Here is a 26,483-nt window from a genome sequence, read left to right as displayed (position 1 = left end):
GGAAGGCGTCGCTGGAGCAGGATCTTTGGAAGGCAGGAGACAGGCCGGTGAGTTTCTGGAGCCAAGGCAGTTGTCGTCTTCTGGTCTTCCGCTGCAGGGGTTTTCAGCTGGGCAGTCCTTCTTCTTGTAGTTGCAGGAATCTAATTTTCTAGGGTTCAGGGTAGCCCTTAAATACTAAATTTAAGGGCGTGTTTAGGTCTGGGGGGTTAGTAGCCAATGGCTACTAGCCCTGAGGGTGGGTACACCCTCTTTGTGCCTCCTCCCAAGGGGAGGGGGTCACAATCCTAACCCTATTGGGGGAATCCTCCATCTGCAAGATGGAGGATTTCTAAAAGTTAGAGTCACCTCAGCTCAGGACACCTTAGGGGCTGTCCTGACTGGCCAGTGACTCCTCCTTGTTATTCTCATTATTTTCTCCGGCCTTGCCGCCAAAAGTGGGGCCTGGCCGGAGGGGGCGGGCAACTCCACTAGCTGGAGTGTCCTGCTGGGTTGGCACAAAGGAGGTGAGCCTTTGAGGCTCACCGCCAGGTGTGACAATTCCTGCCTGGGAGAGGTGTTAGCATCTCCACCCAGTGCAGGCTTTGTTACTGGCCTCAGAGTGACAAAGGCACTCTCCCCATGGGGCCAGCAACATGTCTCGGTTTGTGGCAGGCTGCTAAAACTAGTCAGCCTACACAGATAGTCGGTTATGTTTCAGGGGGCACCTCTAAGGTGCCCTCTGGGGTGTATTTTACAATAAAATGTACACTGGCATCAGTGTGCATTTATTGTGCTGAGAAGTTTGATACCAAACTTCCCAGTTTTCAGTGCAGCCATTATGGTGCTGTGGAGTTCGTGTTTGACAGACTCCCAGACCATATACTCTTATGGCTACCCTGCACTTACAATGTCTAAGGTTTTGCTTAGACACTGTAGGGGTACCATGCTCATGCACTGGTACCCTCACCTATGGTATAGTGCACCCTGCCTTAGGGCTGTAAGGCCTGCTAGAGGGGTGTCTTACCTATACTGCATAGGCAGTGAGAGGCTGGCATGGCACCCTGAGGGGAGTGCCATGTCGACTTACTCGTTTTGTCCTCACTAGCACACACAAGCTGGCAAGCAGTGTGTCTGTGCTGAGTGAGAGGTCTCCAGGGTGGCATAAGACATGCTGCAGCCCTTAGAGACCTTCCTTGGCATCAGGGCCCTTGGTACTAGAAGTACCAGTTACAAGGGACTTATCTGGATGCCAGGGTCTGCCAATTGTGGATACAAAAGTACAGGTTAGGGAAAGAACACTGGTGCTGGGGCCTGGTTAGCAGGCCTCAGCACACTTTCAATTGTAAACATAGCATCAGCAAAGGCAAAAAGTCAGGGGGCAACCATGCCAAGGAGGCATTTCCTTACAGTGTGTCTCTGTGTCTCTGTGTGTGTGTCTCTGTGTCTCTGTGTGTGTGTCTCTGTGTCTCTGTGTGTGTGTCTCTGTGTCTCTGTGTGTGTGTCTCTGTGTGTCTCTGTGTCTCTGTGTGTGTGTCTGTGTCTGTGTCTCTGTGTCTGTGTCTCTGTGTGTCTCTGTGTCTGTGTCTCTGTGTGTCTCTGTGTCTCTGTGTCTGTGTGTCTGTGTGTCTGTGTGTGTGTCTCTGTGTGTGTCTGTGTCTCTGTGTGTCTGTGTCTCTGTGTGTCTGTGTCTCTGTGTGTCTGTGTCTCTGTGTGTCTGTGTCTCTGTGTCTCTGTGTGTCTGTGTGTCTGTGTCTCTGTGTCTGTGTCTCTGTGTCTGTGTCTCTGTGTGTCTCTGTGTGTCTCTGTGTCTCTGTGTCTCTGTGTCTCTGTGTCTCTGTGTCTCTGTGTCTCTGTGTCTCTGTGTCTCTGTGTCTGGCTGCTTGGTGGCCATCTGCTGCAGAGGACGGCTTGGCATCTGTGCGCCAACAAAGACGCTCAGGCAGCTGCTAAGCAGTGGGAAGTTCAGAGATGAATACTATAAGGCCTAAGGCTGTTACAGTTACTGAGGCAGACACGCAGAGCTGGTGTTTGATGAACCAAAGGCAGTTACAGTTTCCCTGAGCATGTTGGGTTTTCTGCTTTCTTCTCAAGATACCTTGTGCTCGTGGTCTGTCATAGTTATTTGCGCCCCTGGCTGTCCCAATTCTGAACTATAGCTGCTCTCATAACATTTGAGAATAGCTTATCCCCACAGCTATTAGAAAAAAAAAATCCTCAAAATTGGAACTAGAAGAGATTAAAAAAAAAAAAACTTTGGTAAACATAAAAAGAAATTAAACACATACTCAACAGAAACAATGAAAAAACATTACAAAGCTCAAAAATGTGATAACTTGTTTTTTTATGGTCTCATTGCCCAATAAATTGTGATGACAGCCCCAAGAAAGAAGAAAATGAGAATTGCATTATAGCTGCAGTAGAGATTGAAAATGATTCTGCAAGTACGCACTTACTGTGGATGAATGCTGTTTGCCAGGATGAAACATTAAAAGATGTTGTTAATCCTGCAAAATATATGGCCTAGGGGAAGGGAGTGGCCATGTGTTTATTCAACCATCTGTAAAAAAAAAAAAAAAGTTCTAAACTTTCTGTAAAAGATGGTGTTTGTCTTTGAGGGAAAATTGGTACTGATGTGGGGTGTTGAAGGTCACTTACTGACAATGCTCACGAAGGACACTTCAGTCTATCATGGCTTAAAAAAAAAAAGGGAAAAAAAGGCTCAGGACAATATTTTGGTAGCCTGGAATGAATAAGGAGGTGGTTGAAACTGGTACAGACTATGTTGTGTGTAGTAGTTCTGAAAAAGTGTTACAAAACCAGTGTCCATCTTATAATCCCATTGAGGTGCCCAGTGGACTATGGATCAAAGTGGGCATTTGCTTAGTTGGGTTCTTTCAATTCTCTACTAAGAAGTACCAAGACTTGCATATGTGGCCTAAAGTAAAGTTTGTGTTTGAGCCCATCTCCAGAACAGCAGTGTATTGTCTCAAGGATTTTTTTTCCCTAGAGAGGTTTACCTTGAAAGTTCTAATGTCTGATGATGTTTACTTCATAAGTCAGGATATGTTAAACTTTCTTGATAGGTCAGGACCCAAACAAAAAACTCCTTATACCAGTCCTACAGAAATGGTTTGGTTGAACGTATAAAGAGACTGCTGTCTGAATGCATAGTATGGACTAGAACTAATCATTGTCTGACTGATTAAGCCTAACAATATGCCCCCTCAGTTACTAAACTCTCATCCTTTGAATTGTTGTGTGGGCGACAACATCCAAGATGTGTATTGCATGGATGTCCAAGTTTCTATACAACAGTGTGTCACTGGGAGGTCATGGATGACTTTGTGATAAAAATACTTTCTCGAACTAAGTAAGCAGAAGGAAGATTTTGACAATAAAAAAAATTAAACCTGTCTCTCTCTCTCTCTCTCTCCATTTGAAATGTAGCACACAAACGAAAACCAGGCCACATAAGAAATGGTGATACCTATTTTGGTTCGCCTGTATTGTAGTGATAGATCAGATTTGTGGCAAAGCTGTCAGAGTTCAGGGATGTCACTGGTGGAACTTGGACAGTGTTCAAGGTCAGTGTGTAAAGGTCAAGGCAAGTCCTCTTTTGAAAATGTTGTTATGCCCATCGTATTACCCTTAGACTCATGTTCTCAAATGAAAAGGCTATCCTTGAAATTGAGATAATTTTGCATGTTGATTTCTCCACTTTACTTTTAACAGAGGCTACTGTTGTATTGGGACAATACGCCATGTTATTCCCTTCTTTCCTTTCAGCCACTAAGGTTTTTCCCCCACAACACTTCTCAACTGTATTTCTTTTGGACCATTATCCACGGGTGGGATATTTATTTTAGTTCTATTTCGGTCTTAAAAATAACATGTCTTAGCTGTTTGTCTAGAATTTTGAAAGCTGGATGGTTTTCTGTGCTTGTCTTATTGTGGAACTGGAACGTCTTCAGTTATTTGAAGCTTGTGGGCAGGTTGCTCCGGGTGGCTGTTAACTTGGCAACTTACTGGTCCACGTCCTTTACAGATTCTTATCTTCTACTATGCTAGACAGATTGCCTGTTTTCCTTCCACATCAAGATAATATATATATACATATAGTGTGAGTAGTTGTCAGTCCCTGAAAAATCTACTCCTCCACTCACTATGGGGAGTCATATTTTATCAGGTTTTATTTTTAGGGCCTACTCACCCCTTCTGGGGAGTTGACAAAGAACAGGTATACTGTTCAGTCAGAAAGTAGAGGCGCAATAAAGACTCATTTAAATCTTGTTCTTGTCACATTTGCTCTGTGTTCAGAGACAGAGGTCAAAAGTCAGTTTGTTTTACAATACATTTTCTTCTCACTACAGATTTCAGGATTTTGTCAGGTTTGTCCTAACGCACATTTAAATAGCTAAGTCAACTGGTACACATAGGCCCATTGTTTGTACTTCTCTGTGATGAGAAAATATTTTAATGGGATGAAAACAAATCGGAACTCTTTGCTCGGTTTCGTGCAAAGAATAAAATGTTTTCTGAAACCCGTTTTTCACAGATTGTTAATACATTATGTAATTTTATCAGTAAAGCTGCAAGTTAGTGGGAAGGTTTTTGGACATTTCTTGGAAATGTTCTGTATGTAAATGACAGTGTGCAACCACATCATGTTTTAGTAATATAGTTATCAAAAGGGTGTTAAAACATAAACTGAGAAACACTCTTGCCCTGATGGCAATACTATTAGTAAACTGAGAGGCAAGTAATGGGTCATGTGCTTCCCTATGTGTGGGTGAGATTATTTTTATACATGGAGCAAACGTTTAGTCTATTTAATCAAACAAAGAAGTATTTTGGTACAGCTGAGCTCAAATATTTGAAGATACACTCACGTGACAATGAAGAAAAAGGCGACTGTAAACTAATATATATTGACTAGGACCACATAATTTGAGACCCGTTTACGGGTCAAGTACATTAGTTATGGCCGAGTAGACTATTAAAGTTACTCGACCTGCAGGTCTAGTAACATTTTTATGATTTTTTTATTTTTATTTTTAGGCCTGGCTCTGTGACGGGGGGTGTGTGTGTGTGTGTGTGTGTGTGTGTGTGTGTGTGTGTGTGTGTGTGTGTGTGTGTGTGTGTATATATAAGGGGTTTGTATGGGCGTGTAAGTGGGTTGTTAGTCTCTAGGTGGATGATGTTTTTCTGAGATCATCAGTGATGTCCTTCACCATGTCATGAGTGATGTAATATGTGTGGTCATAAGCTGTGCACTGCTGGGACGTAAGTTATGGTTAGGGCTTATAACTAACTGCTGAATTTATATGGTTTTGTGCAAGTACATTCAGACCCTAACTATAGCATACCTGTAGCTTTTAGTTTTTTCAGTGAATTTCTATGGTGGTTTTAATGCACCAAGGAGGTGGACCACAGAGCTTGGCCTGTGACCTGGCCCTGCAGCAAACCCTTTACATGCATCTAACCCCTGTTCATGCATCCAACCACATGCTGTGCACAGCCTTCGACGGAAAGGCAAAGAAGGCAAAAAAAAAAACTGGTATTTTTTCGGACATGGCAGGGCTGCTTTCTACAGTAGCTTTTTTTTAGTGCCTTGAAGCTGGCAGTGCTGTGGCGCTGTAAGGGCACTGCACGTGTTAGACCTGGACTTTAAAAATGTGGTCTTGTTTAAGGACATGGCAGTGTTGTTTCCAATCGTAGCTCGTTTTAGTGGCTTGAAGCAGGTTGTACTGCTACAAGGCTTTACAACGCCCTACATGTGGAGGCTCTGGGTTTAAAAGGCTTGCACTCCTGTTTAAGGCTCTGCCGTTTCTGCTTCCAACAGTAACTTCTTGTATGTCTGACTTCCTTGCACAGACCTGTACGTGGAGGTATTGCGCTTTAATAGCAGATGCTCCTGTGTTTAAGCTGTTTGTCGGGGTATAAGTGAACTTTAGACATCTCCATGGCTCTTCAAATGTAACTTTTTTTTTTTTTTTTTTTTTTTTTTTTTTAAACATTGACGCTTTATATGGGTTATTTATTAAGTGCAACGCTTTGAGCTGCTGCCTTTAAGTGCCTTGAAGTTGGCATATCTGTGGTACTCTACGAGCTCTGTATGTGGAGGCATCATCTTTGAAAGTTCTGTGCAGCTGTTTTTCAGAAATGTTGGTGCTGCTTGCCTCAGTAGTTGTTTCTAGTGGCCTGAGGCTGGCAGTGCTGTGGCGCTGTAAGGGTACTGTCTGTTTAGACCTGGGCTTCCAAAGCATGTGTTCTTGTTTAAGCACATGGCTGGTATGGCCCCATTGTCTTTTTACTGATTTTTATACTTTGATTTATTAAATTAATGAGCATTCACTTATTATATTGTATGTAGCTGTGGCTGTGGCACTGCAGGGCCCTGTATGCAGTGCTACCAGGCTTTAATAGCGAACAGGCACATGTTTAAGCTGTTGGTTTGTGTTTGTGGTAAAAGTGGACTTTTTACATCTCTGTAGATCTGCTAATTTAAACGTTTTTTTTTTTTTTAATTTACGATCTCTTTAAGTGGTAATTCCTAATTCGTAGTCCCCTAGACAGTGCTGCAGCTGCTTCTCTGGTCCCATTGGTAACTCTTCCATTCGAAGTCCCCTAGGTGGTGCTGCAGCGGTCTCTGTTCTCAGTGGTAATTTCCCATTCTTAGTCCTCTAGGCAGTGCTGCTTCTGTACATACATCCACTACACTCCAAACCAAAACACTTGAGCAAAAGACATAATCATTTACAACACAGTACCTCTAACTTTCACTAAAGCGAGGCCTATTGCATTACAAATACTTGTTTGCCTTCGCATGCTGGTATACACACTCTTTGTTTACACCACTATACAGTTAGGTCTACAAGTACTAGAGTATTTGTAGGATACAAACTATGTGTAATAGCATGCAAAATAAGAACTAGACTGGATACACTGTGGGTTTTGGAAATCTGAGGGCTTTGGACACTTCTACCTTCTCCAAACTCTTCTTGCAGGTAGCCAGGCGGCAGGCAGAGAAAGCCTTGCGGTTGAAGAAGCAGGAGGTTTTCAAGTTACGCTCAATTCGTTCAGAGATGAAGCAGCGAGAGGACATCCTTGTGAAGCGCAAAGAGAAGCGGATCGCCAAGCACAAAGCAGAGGCCACGCAGCCTAGGCGGCTCGGAAGACTCAAGTAAGAACACAAATAACGGGAAGTAGTATTCACAAGCTGTAAGACGGGGCTCAAACTACACATATATAGCCTAATAAATGGGTTTACAACAGGGAACCACAATGGCAACCCGCCCCCTCGCTTCCCTTCGATGTACTGCCATTGTATAGTTTTCAATATCTTAATACAAAAATATTGACTCCACAATCTAGACTTTACACTGTGTTTAAGTATATACGAGTTAAGTGTAGATTTAAATGTAATATTCGTACAGTTACTCTATATTTGCATGCCTTGCAGATGTACACATAGCTTCAAAGTACGTAAATGTGGAGTGTATTCTATAGTTACCCTCACAATATTGTGCTATTCGATATTACACATGAAGTGTTTTTATACTAGATGTACAACAAGCCTCTGCTAAATGGGGAACTGTGCTTAAGTGCCTGCTCTGGCTTTCCCCAAACTGTCACATGGGTGACCTATCTCCTGTTCAGTATATTCTGGTAAAACCAAATGAATTAGAATAAACTATTTTTCTGTCAAATGTATTCAGCATAAAAAGCTTAAAAATCAAAAGTTTTTTTGTTTTTTTATTTAGAAAAGAAAAAAAAACTAAACATTTAAAAGTAACATTAAAAACATAACCATTAAATACAGTTTAGAGGTCCTCAAAAGACATAGAAAAATGATAACCGTAACATATTAGAAACAAAAGGCCAGTCCGTGCTGCTTGAATGCTTGTGCATTATCTTCATATTGCCATTCTGCCTTGAGCAGAATGATCATGGTTTTGAGAAAAACACAAACTACATTTTAAAAATTAAAGTAATTTACATATGAAACATTTTGTCAGATTTTTTTTCTTTTTTTCTTACTGCAGTGTTTAAACATTTTCCCTATTACAGGCCTTCGAAGTTTTTTGTATATTTTGCACGAGTAGCTCACACTTCCCATATTGCCACTGCTTCGCAATGCCTCTCCTCTTCGCGTTTTGCCTCTGCTGCCCAAGACCTCCCCGCTTACATCCTAATATAAGAGGTCCACTTACTGCCCATCAGTCCGCTAAGCAAGGAGGCTCTCCACCTACTATGCTTTTACTTCAAGAGATGCTCTTTAACATCCGGTGCAGCTGAGGGTATGAAGCAAGCTGAACTGTGCACTCCCCACTCTCAACTCTCTCTAATGCTCTAAGCAGGCCCCAAAAAATCATTAAAATGTTACTAGACCTGCGGTTTGAGTAGCTTCAATAATCTACTTGAAGTAACTGTAATGTACTTGACCCATAAACAGGTCTCATTGTGTGATCCTAGGCAAACAGTTTAGAGTTGGCTTTTTCTTCATACGATTGCATCTTCATATATGGGAGCTCAGCATTTCTGCAGTACAAAAAAAAACACACTTTTGATTAAGTAAACTAAAGTTTGCTGCGTTTATCACAGGAATCCATCCCACATAGAGGGTACACATGACTTGCTTTTAGTTTACTAATAGCTTTGCCATCAGGGCAGGAGTAATTCTCAGTCTGTTTAATCACTCACCTTAAATATATTACTAAACCATGATATGGTGGCATACTGTCATCTACACACTGTTAATTTCCAGGAAATGTCCAAAAACCTTTCCACTAACTTGCAGCTTTACTTGTAAAACTATATAGTGCACTAAAAATCTGTGAAAATTGGGTTTTAGAAAACATATCCTTTGAATTTCAATATGTAAAGTATTATGATTTGGTTTTCATCCTAATAAAATATTTTTTTTCATCACACAAATACAAAAAATGGCCTTTCACAACTACTGATATATATATTTTGAAATCTTTTTACTATGACTTAGTCGTTTGAAAGTTGTGTGTAAGGAAGAAGCCACATCCTGTAGCCTTTTATTTCACACACTAAACAGGTCAGGCTGTTCACCTTATAAAATCCTGGAACTCTGCAATAAGAAGAAACATTAATGGTAAAACAACTGACTTTTGACCTCTGCCTGTTAACACAGAGCAAATGTGACATGCAAGAACAAGATTCAAAGACATAATTTATTGCCCTCCCACTTTCTGGCTGAACAGAACACCTGTTTTTTTGTCAGCTCGCCAGAAGGATCGAGTAAATTCTAAAAATAGCTCGACCTGATCAAATACCACTTGCCATGGCGAGTGGTCGAGTAGAGTTTTTCAAGCCCTGCTACGCCTCGCCCTGTTGTAGTCTCTCTGTGTTTTTATATCAATTGCTAAACAAGCCCCTCTTCCTAGTGTCTAAGCTTCTCTTCTAAACTCTCATCCCCCCTTATTAGCTTTGTTACACACAGTCTGTCTCCACTGCTTCCATCCCACCTTTTTCCCTTTAGGGCTTCTTCCTCACATTTTGTCTATTCTGTGCAAGGTTCTCCCCTGCATGCGCCCTCTGCCACACCAGGTGCTCCCATCACCTCTTCTGCCTCATCTGTCCAAGGTCTTGCTTTATATTCTGCCTCTGGTCCTCGAGTTCCACAGACTTCCCCATCCTGCAAAGGCCTGTCCAAAAAGGGAATCCCCTTGGGCGGAGGGGTTAATAAGGGAGGCTCCTGCCCCCAAAAGTGATTACACTGGGGAGCCCACCTCCCAGGTGCGAAACACTCCACACCTGACCCCCAAGCCCTGAGGGGTGTATATGCTGGCAGGGGACATTCTGTGCTAAGGCGCCGTCTGCCAAAATTTTCGCCCTGTGTGCGACGCAGGCAGCGTCAGTCCAGTAAACAAAGTTCCCCAGCTCCTCTTACCCATGAAGTTTGTCTGCCTAACCTTTCTCTGCAACACAAGGTTCTACCCACATTCCTTGTACTGTTCAAGAGCCCCCCTCATTGTCATGCTTTTGCGATTCCCCGCTTGCGGCATTCTCTACTAAAGGAGCTTTTCCTCGCATCCAACCCTACTTTTGCCTCACAGCGTCCCCTGACCCTCATGCTTCTAAAGATGACTGCACACTTCCAGTATTTGCCTCATTTCACGGGCTCCCACCAGTGTCTGGTGGCCCTGTTACATACTTATTCCATTCTATTCTCACTCTTTTGTTGTTCGTTTTTCAAGTTTTTTTTTTTCCATCCTTTTCTTTTTTTTGTGTTTAAACATTTTAAGACTGTTTTAAATGTATCCCTCTTTTTTGTGTTTTCCTTCACACTGCACACTCCTGGCTGCTCAAGAAAAAGAGGTTGTATCATTGAAGTCTTTAGTGTCCCGTCTCCTACAGGGGGTGACCTTGTCCTCCGTTGCTCGATGATGAGCCCCATCCTTGCGCTTCGAGTATTCAGGCCCTGTGTGCTATGAATGTGCAGAGAAGGCTGGTTTTCCCAGGCTGCACCGTGTAGGTGTCTGCCTAGGAACTGAGGGCGCTGGAGGACATGTCCCTTCTCTAATGGAGCTTGCTAAACGCACACAAGTTTTGGACACATGACAAAATGGCGAAACGAATGTATAGGGCAGTGTTTAAACAAAAATGAGCAAATGGTTATTTGTGGGACAAAATACACAATTTTACATCTTATAAAATTAAGTGAAACATGCCTTTCGGGGAAAAAGGGGTGTGTTGGATCAAGAAAGTAGCTACTTGGGTGTATCCGGCTTATCCCCCTACCTTCAGGTGTTCCGTGTCTAAGCGGAGTATCTATGCCTATTTCATGTATTGTTTTAAATGATAAAGTACTCTTAGGTTCTCACTGCAAGTTACTGAAACTTGTGCTGTATAAATTCTTTAAAGTGGAATGCAAAGCCAAAGCTGAACATTTCTGCCCTCCAAGAATAAAACACTCAATGCTTGATGTTCTAGGATGCCTCCTGTTAGTGTATAATTTCCGGTTTCTCCACCATGTGCACAGTGTTGAACCTGTTAGTTGTTTGATACAGACTACGTTTAGGTGTTGTCTACTAATCTCCTTTTGAGTATGTGACATTCAGTTTCTTCAAATGTGCTCCTTTTTTTTCCACATGTGCCAAAATTCGCTTTTCAGTTTTTCAAAGCCATTCTGGTTAATGTCGCTTTTTGAGGATGCTGTGTATGTCATGAGGTGTACACCTTATCCGTCGCTCAACTACATTGCTTTTCTTGAAGCTGATATTAAAGGATGATCCGCTAATCATCAGCAATACAAAAAAAACAATTTGGATGGAAAATTCCTGTGTTAAAGTTTGCTTAGCATTGTGGGGAAACTGATACTGAGTTTAATTGCCTATAGATGTAGAAGTGGAGGGGGTCGTGACATTTTGAGGAAAAATCAGGTATATATAGAGTGATGTGAGGGTAACCAAAATGCAGTTGATTTGTAAACTATTATTAGTTGGACCATGGTTGATTTTTAAGTAATGGCATTATCTTGTTTCTGGATACCTCCAGTTTCGATTATTAAGGTCCTAGAGATACTTGGGAGTAATGAGGTTGCATAAGTCACATACTTTGTTCAAGTGGGAAAGCCAGGATTACAAATATGATTTTCAGACCTTAATATTTAAGGAAACACTTGTTTGTTGATGCTTCGGGCAGTTTCTTCAATTTTCTTCAGTTCAGCGTTACTGTGATTCCATTGTTGGTTAGGTGTCAGATGAGGATTTGTAAAATTATTTTTAGTTAAATGCATACTTTAGGCCTTCCCTCATATTCTGCCACCTTGATAGCACCAAATGTTCCTTTCATTCCAGGTACGAAGACCCGGACACAGACGTGCAGCTCAGTGAAGAACTGGCTGGGTCCCTCAGAGCACTTAAGGTACGTATGGATATTTACAGTCTCCTAAATCCTGGGAGCAGTGTTGCAACTGCCTTGGGCACCATTTGGTTGTGATGTTTGTAGTTTGGAATGGTCTTCTGTGTCTCCATCTTACTGCATTTCCCAGCCCGTCTTCGTGTGAAATTTGAAGATAGGTTTGAGCTTGGTACTTAATACATTTTCTCTCTTGCCCTTTGAACATTTGCTTATTTGCTCAGAACAAAATTGGCAGTTTATGGAAACCATTACGTTGGTATAACGCTCAATGAAAGTGCTGTTTCTATGGGTTTTGTGCAAAAAAAAATGTAATTGAAAGTTTGTAGGAGGCCTTGCTTTGCAGCATTCCCAGTTGGTGACCCAGTCTTACAGTGCCTGATGAGGAGACCCATCCTTGCACTTAGAGCAATCCTGGTCTTGACGGCGAGTTTGTGCAGACAAAGCTGGTTTTCCTGGGCTGAGCCGTGTCGGTGTCTGCCTGGGAACTGAGGGCACTGTAAGATGGGCAATCCCTATTGGCACCTACTGCTTGGTCCAGAATTTAACTGCTGGCCAGTCTTTTTCTAGACATATCAGTTTTGACTTAGGCTGTCTTTGATAGTATACAGTTATTTTTACCAGTATGCATAGAATTCGCTCAAGACTGATAGCGCCCTTCTTGATCACTCTGCTGCGTGGGCAGCTCTTTTGTAGACGACTGGTGCATGAAAACGAACCTTAGAGGCTGCACACTTTGTTTTCAGTGTAGCCTGTGAATAGGCAGATGTGACCCTTTATGTTCGATTTACAGCTCTACTGCTTGTTCATTTGTAAAGATATTGAATGTTCGATGGCATCTGTCGCTGTAGATACGCATGTTATGCAATAGCTCGCCATCTGGTGTTGGGCCGGAGTGTTACAAGTTGTTTTTCTTCGAAGAAGTCTTTCGAGTCACGGGACCGAGTGACTCCTCCTTCTGTCTCCATTGCGCATGGGCGTCGACTCCATCTTCGATTGTTTTTTTTCCGCCATCGGGTTCGGACGTGTTTCTGTCGCTCCGAGTTTCGGAACGGAAAAATAGCTAAATTTCGGAAGATTTTCGTCGGTATTGTTGCGTTCGGGTTCGGCGTAGTTAGATTCAACACCGCGTCGAAGGATCGAAGAGCTCCGGTGCCCTTCGGGGTAGTTTTTTCGATCCCCCGTCGGGGCCTGGTCGGCCCGACCGCGTGCTGAAGAACGCCGATGGAACGGACCCCGTTCCGTTTCTGCCCCAAATGCCACAATAAATACCCCTACACAGACCAACACTTGGTCTGCAACCTGTGCCTGTCACCTGAGCACAGCGAAGACACCTGCGAGGCCTGTCGTGCGTTCCGGTCCCGAAAAACACTCCGAGACCGTCGAGCCAGAAGACTTCAGATGGCGTCCGCACCGACAGCCCAACGGGAGTTCGAGGAACAAGAAGAGTAAGGTACCTTCTCGATTCAAGACTCGGACTCCGAAGGATTCGACGATACACAAACCGTGAGTAAGACGTCGAAATCCACTCAGAGGAACATTTACAAGGCCCAGGGGACGCCACTGCCACCAGGCCATGGCTCGACCCATAAATTCGGTGACCGACCGTCGGCACCGAAAAAGGCCCAAACAGTGCCGAGATCGTCCGACTCCGGTCGAGACACCGGCACACAGCCTTCTCGGGACCGAGAAAGTGCTGGAGACAAGCGTCGACACCGAGATGCTGGTGTTGACACGGCTCGACGCCGAGACAGCGGGCCCGACGAAGATCGGCGCCGAGAGGTTTCGGCCCCGAAAAAGAAAAAAGTCACCTCGGAGCCGAAAAAGGACGCTGACAGGGTTTCGGTACCGAAACAAGCTGCAACCGACCCAGCTTCAGGCTCTTATACAGAAGAGCACTCGCTAACCTCACAAATGCAAAAGCATAGGTTTGAGGAAGAGCTACAATCAACGGATGTGGACCATACGCAAAAGTGTATTTTCATACAGCAGGGGACAGGAAAGATAAGCACCCTTCCCCCTATTAGAAGAAAGAGAAGGTTGGAGTTCCAGACTGAACAGACACCACAACCAAAAGTGGTGAAAAGATTTACTCCACCACCCTCTCCACCGCCCGTGATTAACGTCTCACCAGCACAAACTCCATCACACTCCCCAGCTCACACCACCATGAGCCAGGGTGACCAAGATCAGGACGCATGGGACCTGTAAAGAAATGGCTCCCTGTTGCAGTTACCCCCCACTTTTTGCCTGATACTGATGCTGACTTGACTGAGAAGAGTGCTGGGACCCTGCTAACCAGGCCCCAGCACCAGTGTTCCTTCACCTAAAATGTACCATTGTATCCACAATTGGCACACCCTGGCATTCAGATAAGTCCCTTGTAACTGGTACTTCTAGTACCCAGGGCCCTGATGCCAAGGAAGGTCTCTAAGGGCTGCAGCATGTCTTATGCCACCCTAGGGACCCCTCACTCAGCACAGACACACTGCTTACAAGCCTGTGTGTGCTAGTGAGAACAAAATGAGTAAGTCGACATGGCACTCCCCTCAGGGTGCCATGCCAGCCTCTCACTGCCTATGCAGTATAGGTAAGACACCCCTCTAGCAGGCCTTACAGCCCTAAGGCAGGGTGCACTATACCATAGGTGAGGGTACCAGTGCATGAGCATGGTACCCCTACAGTGTCTAAACAAAACCTTAGACATTGTAAGTGCAGGGTAGCCATAAGAGTATATGGTCTGGGAGTCTGTCAAACACGAACTCCACAGCACCATAATGGCTACACTGAAAACTGGGAAGTTTGGTATCAAACTTCTCAGCACAATAAATGCACACTGATGCCAGTGTATATTTTATTGTAAAATACACCACAGAGGGCACCTTAGAGGTGCCCCCTGAAACTTAACCGACTGTCTGTGTAGGCTGACTAGTTCCAGCAGCCTGCCACACTAGAGACATGTTGCTGGCCCCATGGGGAGAGTGCCTTTGTCACTCTGAGGCCAGTAACAAAGCCTGCACTGGGTGGAGATGCTAACACCTCCCCCAGGCAGGAGCTGTAACACCTGGCGGTGAGCCTCAAAGGCTCACCCCTTTGTCACAGCCCAGCAGGGCACTCCAGCTTAGTGGAGTTGCCCGCCCCCTCCGGCCACGGCCCCCACTTTTGGCGGCAAGGCTGGAGGGAACAAAGAAAAACAAGGAGGAGTCACTGACCAGTCAGGACAGCCCCTAAGGTGTCCTGAGCTGAAGTGACTCTAACTTTTAGAAATCCTCCATCTTGCAGATGGAGGATTCCCCCAATAGGGTTAGGATTGTGACCCCCTCCCCTTGGGAGGAGGCACAAAGAGGGTGTACCCACCCTCAGGGCTAGTAGCCGTTGGCTACTAACCCCCCAGACCTAAACACGCCCTTAAATTTAGTATTTAAGGGCTACCCTGAACCCTAGAAAATTAGATTCCTGCAACTACAAGAAGGACTGCCTAGCTGAAAACCCCTGCAGCGGAAGACCAGAAGACGACAACTGCCTTGGCTCCAGAAACTCACCGGCCTGTCTCCTGCCTTCCAAAGATCCTGCTCCAGCGACGCCTTCCAAAGGGACCAGCGACCTCGACATCCTCTGAGGACTGCCCCTGCTTCGAAAAGACAAGAAACTCCCGAGGACAGCGGACCTGCTCCAAGAAAAGCTGCAACTTTGTTTCCAGCAGCTTTAAAGAACCCTGCAAGCTCCCCGCAAGAAGCGTGAGACTTGCAACACTGCACCCGGCGACCCCGACTCGGCTGGTGGCGATCCAACACCTCAGGAGGGACCCCAGGACTACTCTGATACTGTGAGTACCAAAACCTGTCCCCCCTGAGCCCCCACAGCGCCGCCTGCAGAGGGAATCCTGAGGCTTCCCCTGACCGCGACTCTTTGAACCTAAAGTCCCGACGCCTGGGAGAGACCCTGCACCCGCAGCCCCCAGGACCTGAAGGGCCGGACTTTCACTGGAGAAGTGACCCCCAGGAGTCCCTCTCCCTTGCCCAAGTGGAGGTTTCCCTGAGGAATCCCCCCCTTGCCTGCCTGCAGCGCTGAAGAGATCCCGAGACCTCTCATAGACTAACATTGAAAACCCGACGCTTGTTTCTACACTGCACCCGGCCGCCCCCGCGCTGCTGAGGGTGAAATTTCTGTGTGGACTTGTGTCCCCCCCGGTGCCCTACAAAAACCCCCTGGTCTGCCCTCCGAAGACGCGGGTACTTACCTGCAAGCAGACCGGAACCGGGGCACCCCCTTCTCTCCATTCTAGCCTATGTGTTTTGGGCACCACTTTGAACTCTGCACCTGACCGGCCCTGAGCTGCTGGTGTGGTGACTTTGGGGTTGCTCTGAACCCCCAACGGTGGGCTACCTTGGACCAAGAACTAAGCCCTGTAAGTGTCTTACTTACCTGGTTAACCTAACAAATACTTACCTCCCCTAGGAACTGTGAAAATTGCACTGTGTCCACTTTTAAAACAGCTATTTGTGAATAACTTGAAAAGTATACATGCAATTTTGATGATTTGAAGTTCCTAAAGTACTTACCTGCAATACCTTTCGAATGAGATATTACATGTAGAATTTGAACCTGTGGTTCTTAAAATAAACTAAGAAAAGATATTTTTCTATATAAAAACCTATTGGCTGGATTTGTCTCTGAGTGTGTGTACCTCATTTATTGTCTATGTGTATGTACAACAAGTGCTTAACACTACTCCTTGGATAAGCCTACTGCTCGACCACACTACCACAAAATAGAGCATTAGTATTATCTCTTTTTGCCACTATCTTACCTCTAAGGGGAACCCTTGGACTCTGTGCATGCTATTCCTTACTTTGAAATAGCACATACAGAGCCAACTTCCTACAGGACCTATACGACGCACCAGTGTCAGATAACAGTCCGGAGGCATACCCTACTAAGCCATCTCCACCAGAGGACAGCACTGCGTACTCTCAAGTGGTGGCCAGAGCAGCACAATTTCACAACGTAAGCCTCCACTCAGAACAGGTCGAGGATGATTTTTTATTCAACACACTCTCCTCCACCCACAGCTCATACCAAAGCCTGCCTATGCTCCCTGGTATGCTCCGGCACGCAAAAGAAATCTTTAAGGAGCCGGTCAAAAGTAGGGCGATCACACCAAGGGTGGAAAAAAAGTATAAAGCGCCTCCTACGGACCCGGTTTTCATCACTACACAGCTGCCACCAGACTCTGTCGTTGTAGGAGCAGCTAGAAAAAGAGCCAACTCCCACACATCCGGAGATGCACCACCCCCAGATAAAGAAAGCCGCAAGTTCGATGCAGCTGGTAAAAGAGTCGCAGCACAAGCTGCAAACCAGTGGCGCATCGCGAACTCCCAGGCACTACTTGCGCGCTATGACAGAGCCCATTGGGATGAGATGCAACATCTCATTGAACATCTGCCCAAGGATCTACAAAATAGGGCAAAACAGGTGGTTGAAGAGGGACAGACCATTTCTAACAACCAGATCCGCTCCTCCATGGACGCTGCAGATACAGCTGCACGGACAATTAATACATCTGTAACTATCAGAAGGCATGCATGGCTCAGAACGTCTGGCTTTAAACCAGAGATTCAGCAAGCAGTTCTCAATATGCCTTTTAACGAAAAGGAACTGTTCGGCCCAGAAGTGGACACAGCGATTGAGAAACTCAAAAAAGACACAGACACAGACACTGCCAAAGCCATGGGCGCACTCTACTCCCTGCAGAGCAGAGGAAATTACAGCACGTTTCGTAAAACACCCTTTAGAGGGGGTGTAGGAAGTTGGCTCTGTATGTGCTATTTCAAAGTAAGGAATAGCATGCACAGAGTCCAAGGGTTCCCCTTAGAGGTAAAATAGTGGTAAAAGAGATAATACTAATGCTCTATTTTGTGGTAGTGTGGTCGAGCAGTAGGCTTATCCAAGGAGTAGTGTTAAGCATTTGTTGTACATACACATAGACAATAAATGAGGTACACACACTCAGAGACGAATCCAGCCAATAGGTTTTTATATAGAAAAATATCTTTTCTTAGTTTATTTTAAGAACCACAGGTTCAAATTCTACATGTAATATCTCATTCGGAAGGTATTGCAGGTAAGTACTTTAGGAACTTTAAATCATAAAAATTGCATGTATACTTTTCAAGTTATTGACAAATAGCTGTTTTAAAAGTGGACACTTAGTGCAATTTTCACAGTTCCTAGGGGAGGTAAGTTTTGATTAGTTTTACCAGGTAAGTAAGACACTTACAGGGTTCAGTTCTTGGTCCAAGGTAGCCCACCGTTGGGGGTTCAGAGCAACCCCAAAGTCACCACACCAGCAGCTCAGGGCCGGTCAGGTGCAGAGTTCAAAGTGGTGCCCAAAACACATAGGCTAGAATGGAGAGAAGGGGGTGCCCCGGTTCCGGTCTGCTTGCAGGTAAGTACCCGCGTCTTCGGAGGGCAGACCAGGGGGGTTTTGTAGGGCACCGGGGGGGACACGGGTCCACACAGAAATTTCACCCTCAGCAGCGCGGGGGCGGCCGGGTGCAGTGTAGAAACAAGCGTCGGGTTCGCAATGTTAGTCTATGAGAGATCTCGGGATCTCTTCAGCGCTGCAGGCAGGCAAGGGGGGGGTTCCTCGGGGAAACCTCCACTTGGGCAAGGGAGAGGGACTCCTGGGGGTCACTTCTCCAGTGAAAGTCCGGTCCTTCAGGTCCTGGGGGCTGCGGGTGCAGGGTCTCTCCCAGGCGTCGGGACTTTAGGTTCAAAGCGTCGCGGTCAGGGGAAGCCTCGGGATTCCCTCTGCAGGCGGCGCTGTGGGGGCTCAGGGGGGACAGGTTTTGGTACTCACAGTATCAGAGTAGTCCTGGGGTCCCTCCTGAGGTGTCGGGTCTCCACCAGCCGAGTCGGGGTCGCCGGGTGCAGTGTTGCAAGTCTCACGCTTCTTGCGGGGAGCTTGCAGGGTTCTTTAAAGCTGCTGGAAACAAAGTTGCAGCTTTTCTTGGAGCAGGTCCGCTGTCCTCGGGAGTTTCTTGTCTTTTCGAAGCAGGGGCAGTCCTCAGAGGATGTCGAGGTCGCTGGTCCCTTCGGAAGGCGTCGCTGGAGCAGGATCTTTGGAAGGCAGGAGACAGGCCGGTGAGTTTCTGGAGCCAAGGCAGTTGTCGTCTTCTGGTCTTCCGCTGCAGGGGTTTTCAGCTGGGCAGTCCTTCTTCTTGTTGCAGGAATCTAATTTTCTAGGGTTCAGGGTAGCCCTTAAATACTAAATTTAAGGGCGTGTTTAGGTCTGGGGGGTTAGTAGCCAATGGCTACTAGCCCTGAGGGTGGGTACACCCTCTTTGTGCCTCCTCCCAAGGGGAGGGGGTCACAATCCTAACCCTATTGGGGGAATCCTCCATCTGCAAGATGGAGGATTTCTAAAAGTTAGAGTCACCTCAGCTCAGGACACCTTAGGGGCTGTCCTGACTGGCCAGTGACTCCTCCTTGTTATTCTCATTATTTTCTCCGGCCTTGCCGCCAAAAGTGGGGCCTGGCCGGAGGGGGCGGGCAACTCCACTAGCTGGAGTGTCCTGCTGGGTTGGCACAAAGGAGGTGAGCCTTTGAGGCTCACCGCCAGGTGTGACAATTCCTGCCTGGGAGAGGTGTTAGCATCTCCACCCAGTGCAGGCTTTGTTACTGGCCTCAGAGTGACAAAGGCACTCTCCCCATGGGGCCAGCAACATGTCTCGGTTTGTGGCAGGCTGCTAAAACTAGTCAGCCTACACAGATAGTCGGGTAAGTTTCAGGGGGCACCTCTAAGGTGCCCTCTGGGGTGTATTTTACAATAAAATGTACACTGGCATCAGTGTGCATTTATTGTGCTGAGAAGTTTGATACCAAACTTCCCAGTTTTCAGTGTAGCCATTATGGTGCTGTGGAGTTCGTGTTTGACAGACTCCCAGACCATATACTCTTATGGCTACCCTGCACTTACAATGTCTAAGGTTTTGTTTAGACACTGTAGGGGTACCATGCTCATGCACTGGTACCCTCACCTATGGTATAGTGCACCCTGCCTTAGGGCTGTAAGGCCTGCTAGAGGGGTGTCTTACCTATACTGCATAGGCAGTGAGAGGCTGGCATGGCACCCTGAGGGGAGTGCCATGTCGACTTACTCGTTTTGTCCTCACTAGCACACACAAGCTGGTAAGCAGTGTGTCTGTGCTGAGTGAGAGGTCTCCAGGGTGGCATAAGACATGCTGCAGCCCTTAGAGACCTTCCTTGGCATCAGGGCCCTTGGTACTAGAAGTACCAGTTACAAGGGACTTATCTGGATGCCAGGTTCTGCCAATTGTGGATACAAAAGTACAGGTTAGGGAAAGAACACTGGTGCTGGGGCCTGGTTAGCAGGCCTCAGCACACTTTCAATTGTAAACATAGCATCAGCAAAGGCAAAAAGTCAGGGGGCAACCATGCCAAGGAGGCATTTCCTTACACAACCCCCCCCCCAAACGAAAGAGGATGAGACTAACCTTTCCCAAGAGAGTCTTCATTTTCTAAGTGGAAGAACCTGGAAAGGCCATCTGCATTGGCATGGGCAGTCCCAGGTCTGTGTTCCACTATAAAGTCCATTCCCTGTAGGGAGATGGACCACCTCAACAGTTTAGGATTTTCACCTTTCATTTGCATCAGCCATTTGAGAGGTCTGTGGTCAGTTTGAACTAGGAAGTGAGTCCCAAAGAGGTATGGTCTCAGCTTCTTCAGGGACCAAACCACAGCAAAGGCCTCCCTCTCAATGGCACTCCAACGCTGCTCCCTGGGGAGTAACCTCCTGCTAATGAAAGCAACAGGCTGGTCAAGGCCATCATCGTTTGTTTGGGACAAAACTGCCCCTATCCCATGTTCAGAGGCATCAGTCTGCACAATGAACTGCTTAGAATAATCTGGAGCTTTGAGAACTGGTGCTGAGCACATTGCCTGCTTCAGGGTGTCAAAGGCCTGTTGGCAGTCCACAGTCCAGTTTACTTTCTTGGGCATTTTCTTGGAGGTGAGTTCAGTGAGGGCTGTCACAATGGATCCATATCCCTTCACAAACCTCCTGTAGTACCCAGTCAAGCCAAGGAATGCCCTGACTTGAGTCTGGGTTTTTGGAGCTACCCAGTCCAGAATAGTCTGGATCTTGGGTTGGAGTGGCTGAACTTGGCCTCCACCTACAAGGTGTCCCAAGTAAACCACAGTTCCCTGCCCTATCTGGCATTTGGATGCCTTGATAGAGAGGCCTGCAGATTGCAGAGCCTTCAAAACCTTCCTCAGGTGGACCCGGTGATCCTGCCAGGTGGAGCTAAAGACAGCAATATCATCAAGATAAGCTGTGCTAAAGGACTCCAAGCCAGCAAGGACTTGATTCACCAACCTTTGGAAGGTGGCAGGGGCATTCTTTAAACCAAAGGGCATAACAGTAAACTGATAATGCCCATCAGGTGTGGAGAATGCTGTCTTTTCTTTTGCTCCAGGTGCCATTTTTATTTGCCAGTACCCTGCTGTCAAGTCAAAGGTACTTAGAAATTTGGCAGCACCTAATTTATCAATGAGCTCATCAGCTCTTGGAATTGGATGAGCATCTGTCTTGGTGACAGAATTGAGCCCTCTGTAGTCCACACAAAACCTCATCTCTTTCTTTCCATCTGTGGTGTGAGGTTTGGGGACTAAGACCACTGGGCTAGCCCAGGGGCTGTCAGAGCGCTCAATGACTCCCAATTCCAGCATCTTGTGGACTTCCACCTTGATGCTTTCCTTAACATGGTCAGACTGTCTAAAGATTTTGTTCTTGACAGGCATGCTGTCTCCTGTGTCCACATCATGGGTACACAGGTGTGTCTGACCAGGGGTTAAGGAGAAGAGTTCAGGAAACTGTTGTAGGACTCTCCTACAATCAGCTTGCTGTTGGCCAGAGAGGGTGTCTGAGTAGATCACTCCATCTACTGTACCATCTTTTGGGTCTGATGACAGAAGATCAGGGAGAGGTTCACTCTCTGCCTCCTGATCCTCATCTGTTACCATCAACAGATTGACATCAGCCCTGTCGTGGAAGAGTTTAAGGCGGTTTACATGGATCACCCTCTTGGGGCTCCTGCTTGTGCCCAGGTCCACCAAGTAGGTGACCTGACTCTTCCTCTCTAGTACTGGGTAAGGGCCACTCCATTTGTCCTGGAGTGCCCTGGGAGCCACAGGCTCCAGAACCCAGACTTTCTGTCCTGGTTGGAACTCAACCAGTGCAGCCTTTTGGTCATACCAAAACTTCTGGAGTTGTTGGCTGGCCTCAAGGTTTTTGGTTGCCTTTTCCATGTACTCTGCCATTCTAGAGCGAAGGCCAAGTACATAGTCCACTATGTCCTGTTTAGGCTCATGGAGAGGCCTCTCCCAGCCTTCTTTAACAAGAGCAAGTGGTCCCCTTACAGGATGACCAAACAGAAGTTCAAAGGGTGAGAACCCTACTCCCTTCTGTGGTACCTCCCTGTAAGCGAAAAGCAGACATGGCAGGAGGACATCCCATCTCCTTTTGAGTTTTTCTGGGAGCCCCATGATCATGCCCTTTAATGTCTTGTTGAATCTCTCAACTAAGCCATTAGTTTGTGGATGGTAAGGTGTAGTGAATTTATAAGTCACTCCACACTCATTCCACATGTGCTTTAGGTATGCTGACATGAAGTTGGTACCTCTGTCAGATACCACCTCCTTAGGGAAACCCACTCTGGTAAAGATACCAATGAGGGCCTTGGCTACTGCAGGGGCAGTAGTCGACCTAAGGGGAATAGCTTCAGGATACCTGGTAGCATGATCCACTACTACCAGGATATACATATTTCCTGAGGCTGTGGGAGGTTCCAGTGGACCAACTATGTCCACACCCACTCTTTCAAAGGGCACCCCCACCACTGGAAGTGGAATGAGGGGGGCCTTTGGATGCCCACCTGTCTTACCACTGGCTTGACAGGTGGGGCAGGAGAGGCAAAACTCCTTAACCATGTTGGACATATTGGGCCAGTAGAAGTGGTTGACTAACCTCTCCCACGTCTTGGTTTGTCCCAAATGTCCAGCAAGGGGAATGTCATGGGCCAATGTTAGGATGAACTCTCTGAACAGCTGAGGCACTACCACTCTCCTAGTGGCACCAGGTTTGGGGTCTCTGGCCTCAGTGTACAGGAGCCCATCTTCCCAATAGACCCTATGGGTTCCATTTTTCTTGCCTTTGGACTCTTCAGCAGCTTGCTGCCTAAGGCCTTCAAGAGAGGGACAGGTTTCTTGTCCCTTACACAGCTCTTCCCTTGAGGGTCCCCCTGGGCCTAAGAGCTCAACCTGATAAGGTTCAAGCTCCAAAGGCTCAGTTCCCTCAGAGGGCAGAACTTCTTCCTGAGAAGAGAGGTTCCCTTTCTTTTGCTGTGTTGCAGTGGGTTTCCCAACTGACTTTCCTGTTCTCTTGGTAGGCTGGGCCATTTTTCCAGACTCCAGCTCTACTTTTTCACCCTGTGCCTTGCATTGTGCTCTTGTTTTCACACACACCAGTTCAGGGATACCCAGCATTGCTGCATGGGTTTTTAGCTCTACCTCAGCCCATGCTGAGGACTCCAGGTCATTTCCAAGCAGACAGTCCACTGGGATATTTGAGGAGACCACCACCTGTTTCAGGCCATTGACCCCTCCCCATTCTAAAGTAACCATTGCCATGGGATGTACTTTTCTCTGATTGTCAGCGTTGGTGACTGTGTAAGTTTTTCCAGTCAGGTATTGGCCAGGGGAAACCAGTTTCTCTGTCACCATGGTGACACTGGCACCTGTATCCCTCAGGCCCTCTATTCTAGTCCCATTAATTAAGAGTTGCTGTCTGTATTTTTGCATGTTAGGCGGCCAGACAGCTAGTGTGGCTAAATCCACCCCACCCTCAGAAACTAGAGTAGCTTCAGTGTGGACCCTGATTTGCTCTGGGCACACTGTTGATCCCACTTGGAGACTAGCCATACCAGTGTTACCTGGATGGGAGTTTGGAGTGGAACCTTTCTTGGGACAGGCCTTGTCTCCAGTTTGGTGTCCATGCTGTTTACAGCTATGACACCAGGCCTTTTTGGGATCAAAGTTTTTACCCTTGTACCCATTGTTTTGTGAAGAGGCTCTGGGCCCACCCTCCTGTGCAGGTTTTTGGGGGCCTGTAGAAGACTCTTTACTATTTTTAGTTTTGGTTGTCTCATCACCCTTCCCCTGGGGAGTCTTTGTGACCCCTTTCTTTTGGTCACCCCCTGTTGAAGTCTTGGACACCCTTGTCTTGACCCAATGGTCCGCCTTCTTTCCCAATTCTTGGGGAGAAATTGGTCCTAGGTCTACCAGATGCTGATGCAGTTTATCATTGAAACAATTACTTAACAGGTGTTCTTTCACAAATAAATTGTACAGCCCATCATAATTACTTACACCACTGCCTTGAATCCAACCATCTAGTGTTTTCACTGAGTAGTCTACAAAGTCAACCCAGGTCTGGCTCGAGGATTTTTGAGCCCCCCTGAATCTAATCCTATACTCCTCAGTGGAGAATCCAAAGCCCTCAATCAGGGTACCCTTCATGAGGTCATAAGATTCTGCATCTTGTCCAGAGAGTGTGAGGAGTCTATCCCTACACTTTCCTGTGAACATTTCCCAAAGGAGAGCACCCCAGTGAGATCTGTTCACTTTTCTGGTTACACAAGCCCTCTCAAAAGCTGTGAACCATTTGGTGATGTCATCACCATCTTCATATTTAGTTACAATCCCTTTGGGGATTTTCAACATGTCAGGAGAATCTCTGACCCTATTTATGTTGCTGCCACCATTGATGGGTCCTAGGCCCATCTCTTGTCTTTCCCTCTCTATGGCTAGGATCTGTCTTTCCAAAGCCAATCTTTTGGCCATCCTGGCTAACTGGATGTCCTCTTCACTGGAGTTATCCTCAGTGATTTCAGAGTTGTTGGTCCCTCCTGTGAGGGAACCAGCATCTCTGACTATTATTTGTGGAGTCAGGGCTTGAGAAGCCCTGCTCTCCCTAAGTAGGACTGGAGGGGGGGAATTTCCCTCCAAGTCACTATCTTCATCCTCTGAGTTGCCATCCTCAGAGGGGTTGGCCTTTTCAAACTCTGCCAAAAGCTCCTGGAGCTGTACTTTGGTAGGTTTGGGGCCCATTGCTATTTTCTTTAGTTTACAGAGTGACCTTAGCTCTCTCATCTGTAGATGGAGGTAAGGTGTGGTGTCGAGTTCCACCACATTCACATCTGTGCTAGACATTTTGCTTCTAAAAGTTGGAATACTTTTTAAGAATCTACAACTGGTTCTAGAATCTAATTCAAACTTTTACAAACTTTTAAACTCTAAAAGAAATGCTAAACAGGATCTAACACAGGGCCCTAGCAGGTCTTTTAAGAATTTAGAAAACTTTTCAAATTGCAAAAATCAATTTCTAATGACAATTTTGGAATTTGTCGTGTGATCAGGTATTGGCTGAGTAGTCCAGCAAATGCAAAGTCTTGTACCCCACCGCTGATCCACCAATGTAGGAAGTTGGCTCTGTATGTGCTATTTCAAAGTAAGGAATAGCATGCACAGAGTCCAAGGGTTCCCCTTAGAGGTAAAATAGTGGTAAAAGAGATAATACTAATGCTCTATTTTGTGGTAGTGTGGTCGAGCAGTAGGCTTATCCAAGGAGTAGTGTTAAGCATTTGTTGTACATACACATAGACAATAAATGAGGTACACACACTCAGAGACGAATCCAGCCAATAGGTTTTTATATAGAAAAATATCTTTTCTTAGTTTATTTTAAGAACCACAGGTTCAAATTCTACATGTAATATCTCATTCGGAAGGTATTGCAGGTAAGTACTTTAGGAACTTTAAATCATAAAAATTGCATGTATACTTTTCAAGTTATTGACAAATAGCTGTTTTAAAAGTGGACACAGTGCAATTTTCACAGTTCCTAGGGGAGGTAAGTTTTGATTAGTTTTACCAGGTAAGTAAGACACTTACAGGGTTCAGTTCTTGGTCCAAGGTAGCCCACCGTTGGGGGTTCAGAGCAACCCCAAAGTCACCACACCAGCAGCTCAGGGCCGGTCAGGTGCAGAGTTCAAAGTGGTGCCCAAAACACATAGGCTAGAATGGAGAGAAGGGGGTGCCCCGGTTCCGGTCTGCTTGCAGGTAAGTACCCGCGTCTTCGGAGGGCAGACCAGGGGGGTTTTGTAGGGCACCGGGGGGGACACGGGTCCACACAGAAATTTCACCCTCAGCAGCGCGGGGGCGGCCGGGTGCAGTGTAGAAACAAGCGTCGGGTTCGCAATGTTAGTCTATGAGAGATCTCGGGATCTCTTCAGCGCTGCAGGCAGGCAAGGGGGGGGTTCCTCGGGGAAACCTCCACTTGGGCAAGGGAGAGGGACTCCTGGGGGTCACTTCTCCAGTGAAAGTCCGGTCCTTCAGGTCCTGGGGGCTGCGGGTGCAGGGTCTCTCCCAGGCGTCGGGACTTTAGGTTCAAAGCGTCGCGGTCAGGGGAAGCCTCGGGATTCCCTCTGCAGGCGGCGCTGTGGGGGCTCAGGGGGGACAGGTTTTGGTAC

The 26,483-nt window shown here is 46.4% G+C and overlaps 1 protein-coding gene across 1 annotated transcript in view; it reads left to right on the top strand.

The window, feature by feature from the left end:
* The window catches only part of NOP53 (NOP53 ribosome biogenesis factor), a 164,280-nt gene that overhangs the window by 98,167 nt on the left and 39,630 nt on the right, over window positions 1-26,483 (top strand). The window contains exons 9-10 of the mRNA XM_069207477.1: window positions 6,987-7,162; window positions 11,811-11,877. Coding sequence (XP_069063578.1) covers window positions 6,987-7,162; window positions 11,811-11,877 — 243 coding nt within the window. The remainder of the gene's footprint in view (window positions 1-6,986; window positions 7,163-11,810; window positions 11,878-26,483) is intronic.

Source organism: Pleurodeles waltl, chromosome 9 (genome assembly GCF_031143425.1).
Source record: "Pleurodeles waltl isolate 20211129_DDA chromosome 9, aPleWal1.hap1.20221129, whole genome shotgun sequence".
Taxonomy (NCBI): Eukaryota; Metazoa; Chordata; class Amphibia; order Caudata; family Salamandridae; genus Pleurodeles; species Pleurodeles waltl.
Note: the sequence above shows the minus strand (reverse complement) of the source record. Positions and strands in the feature narration are given on the sequence as shown.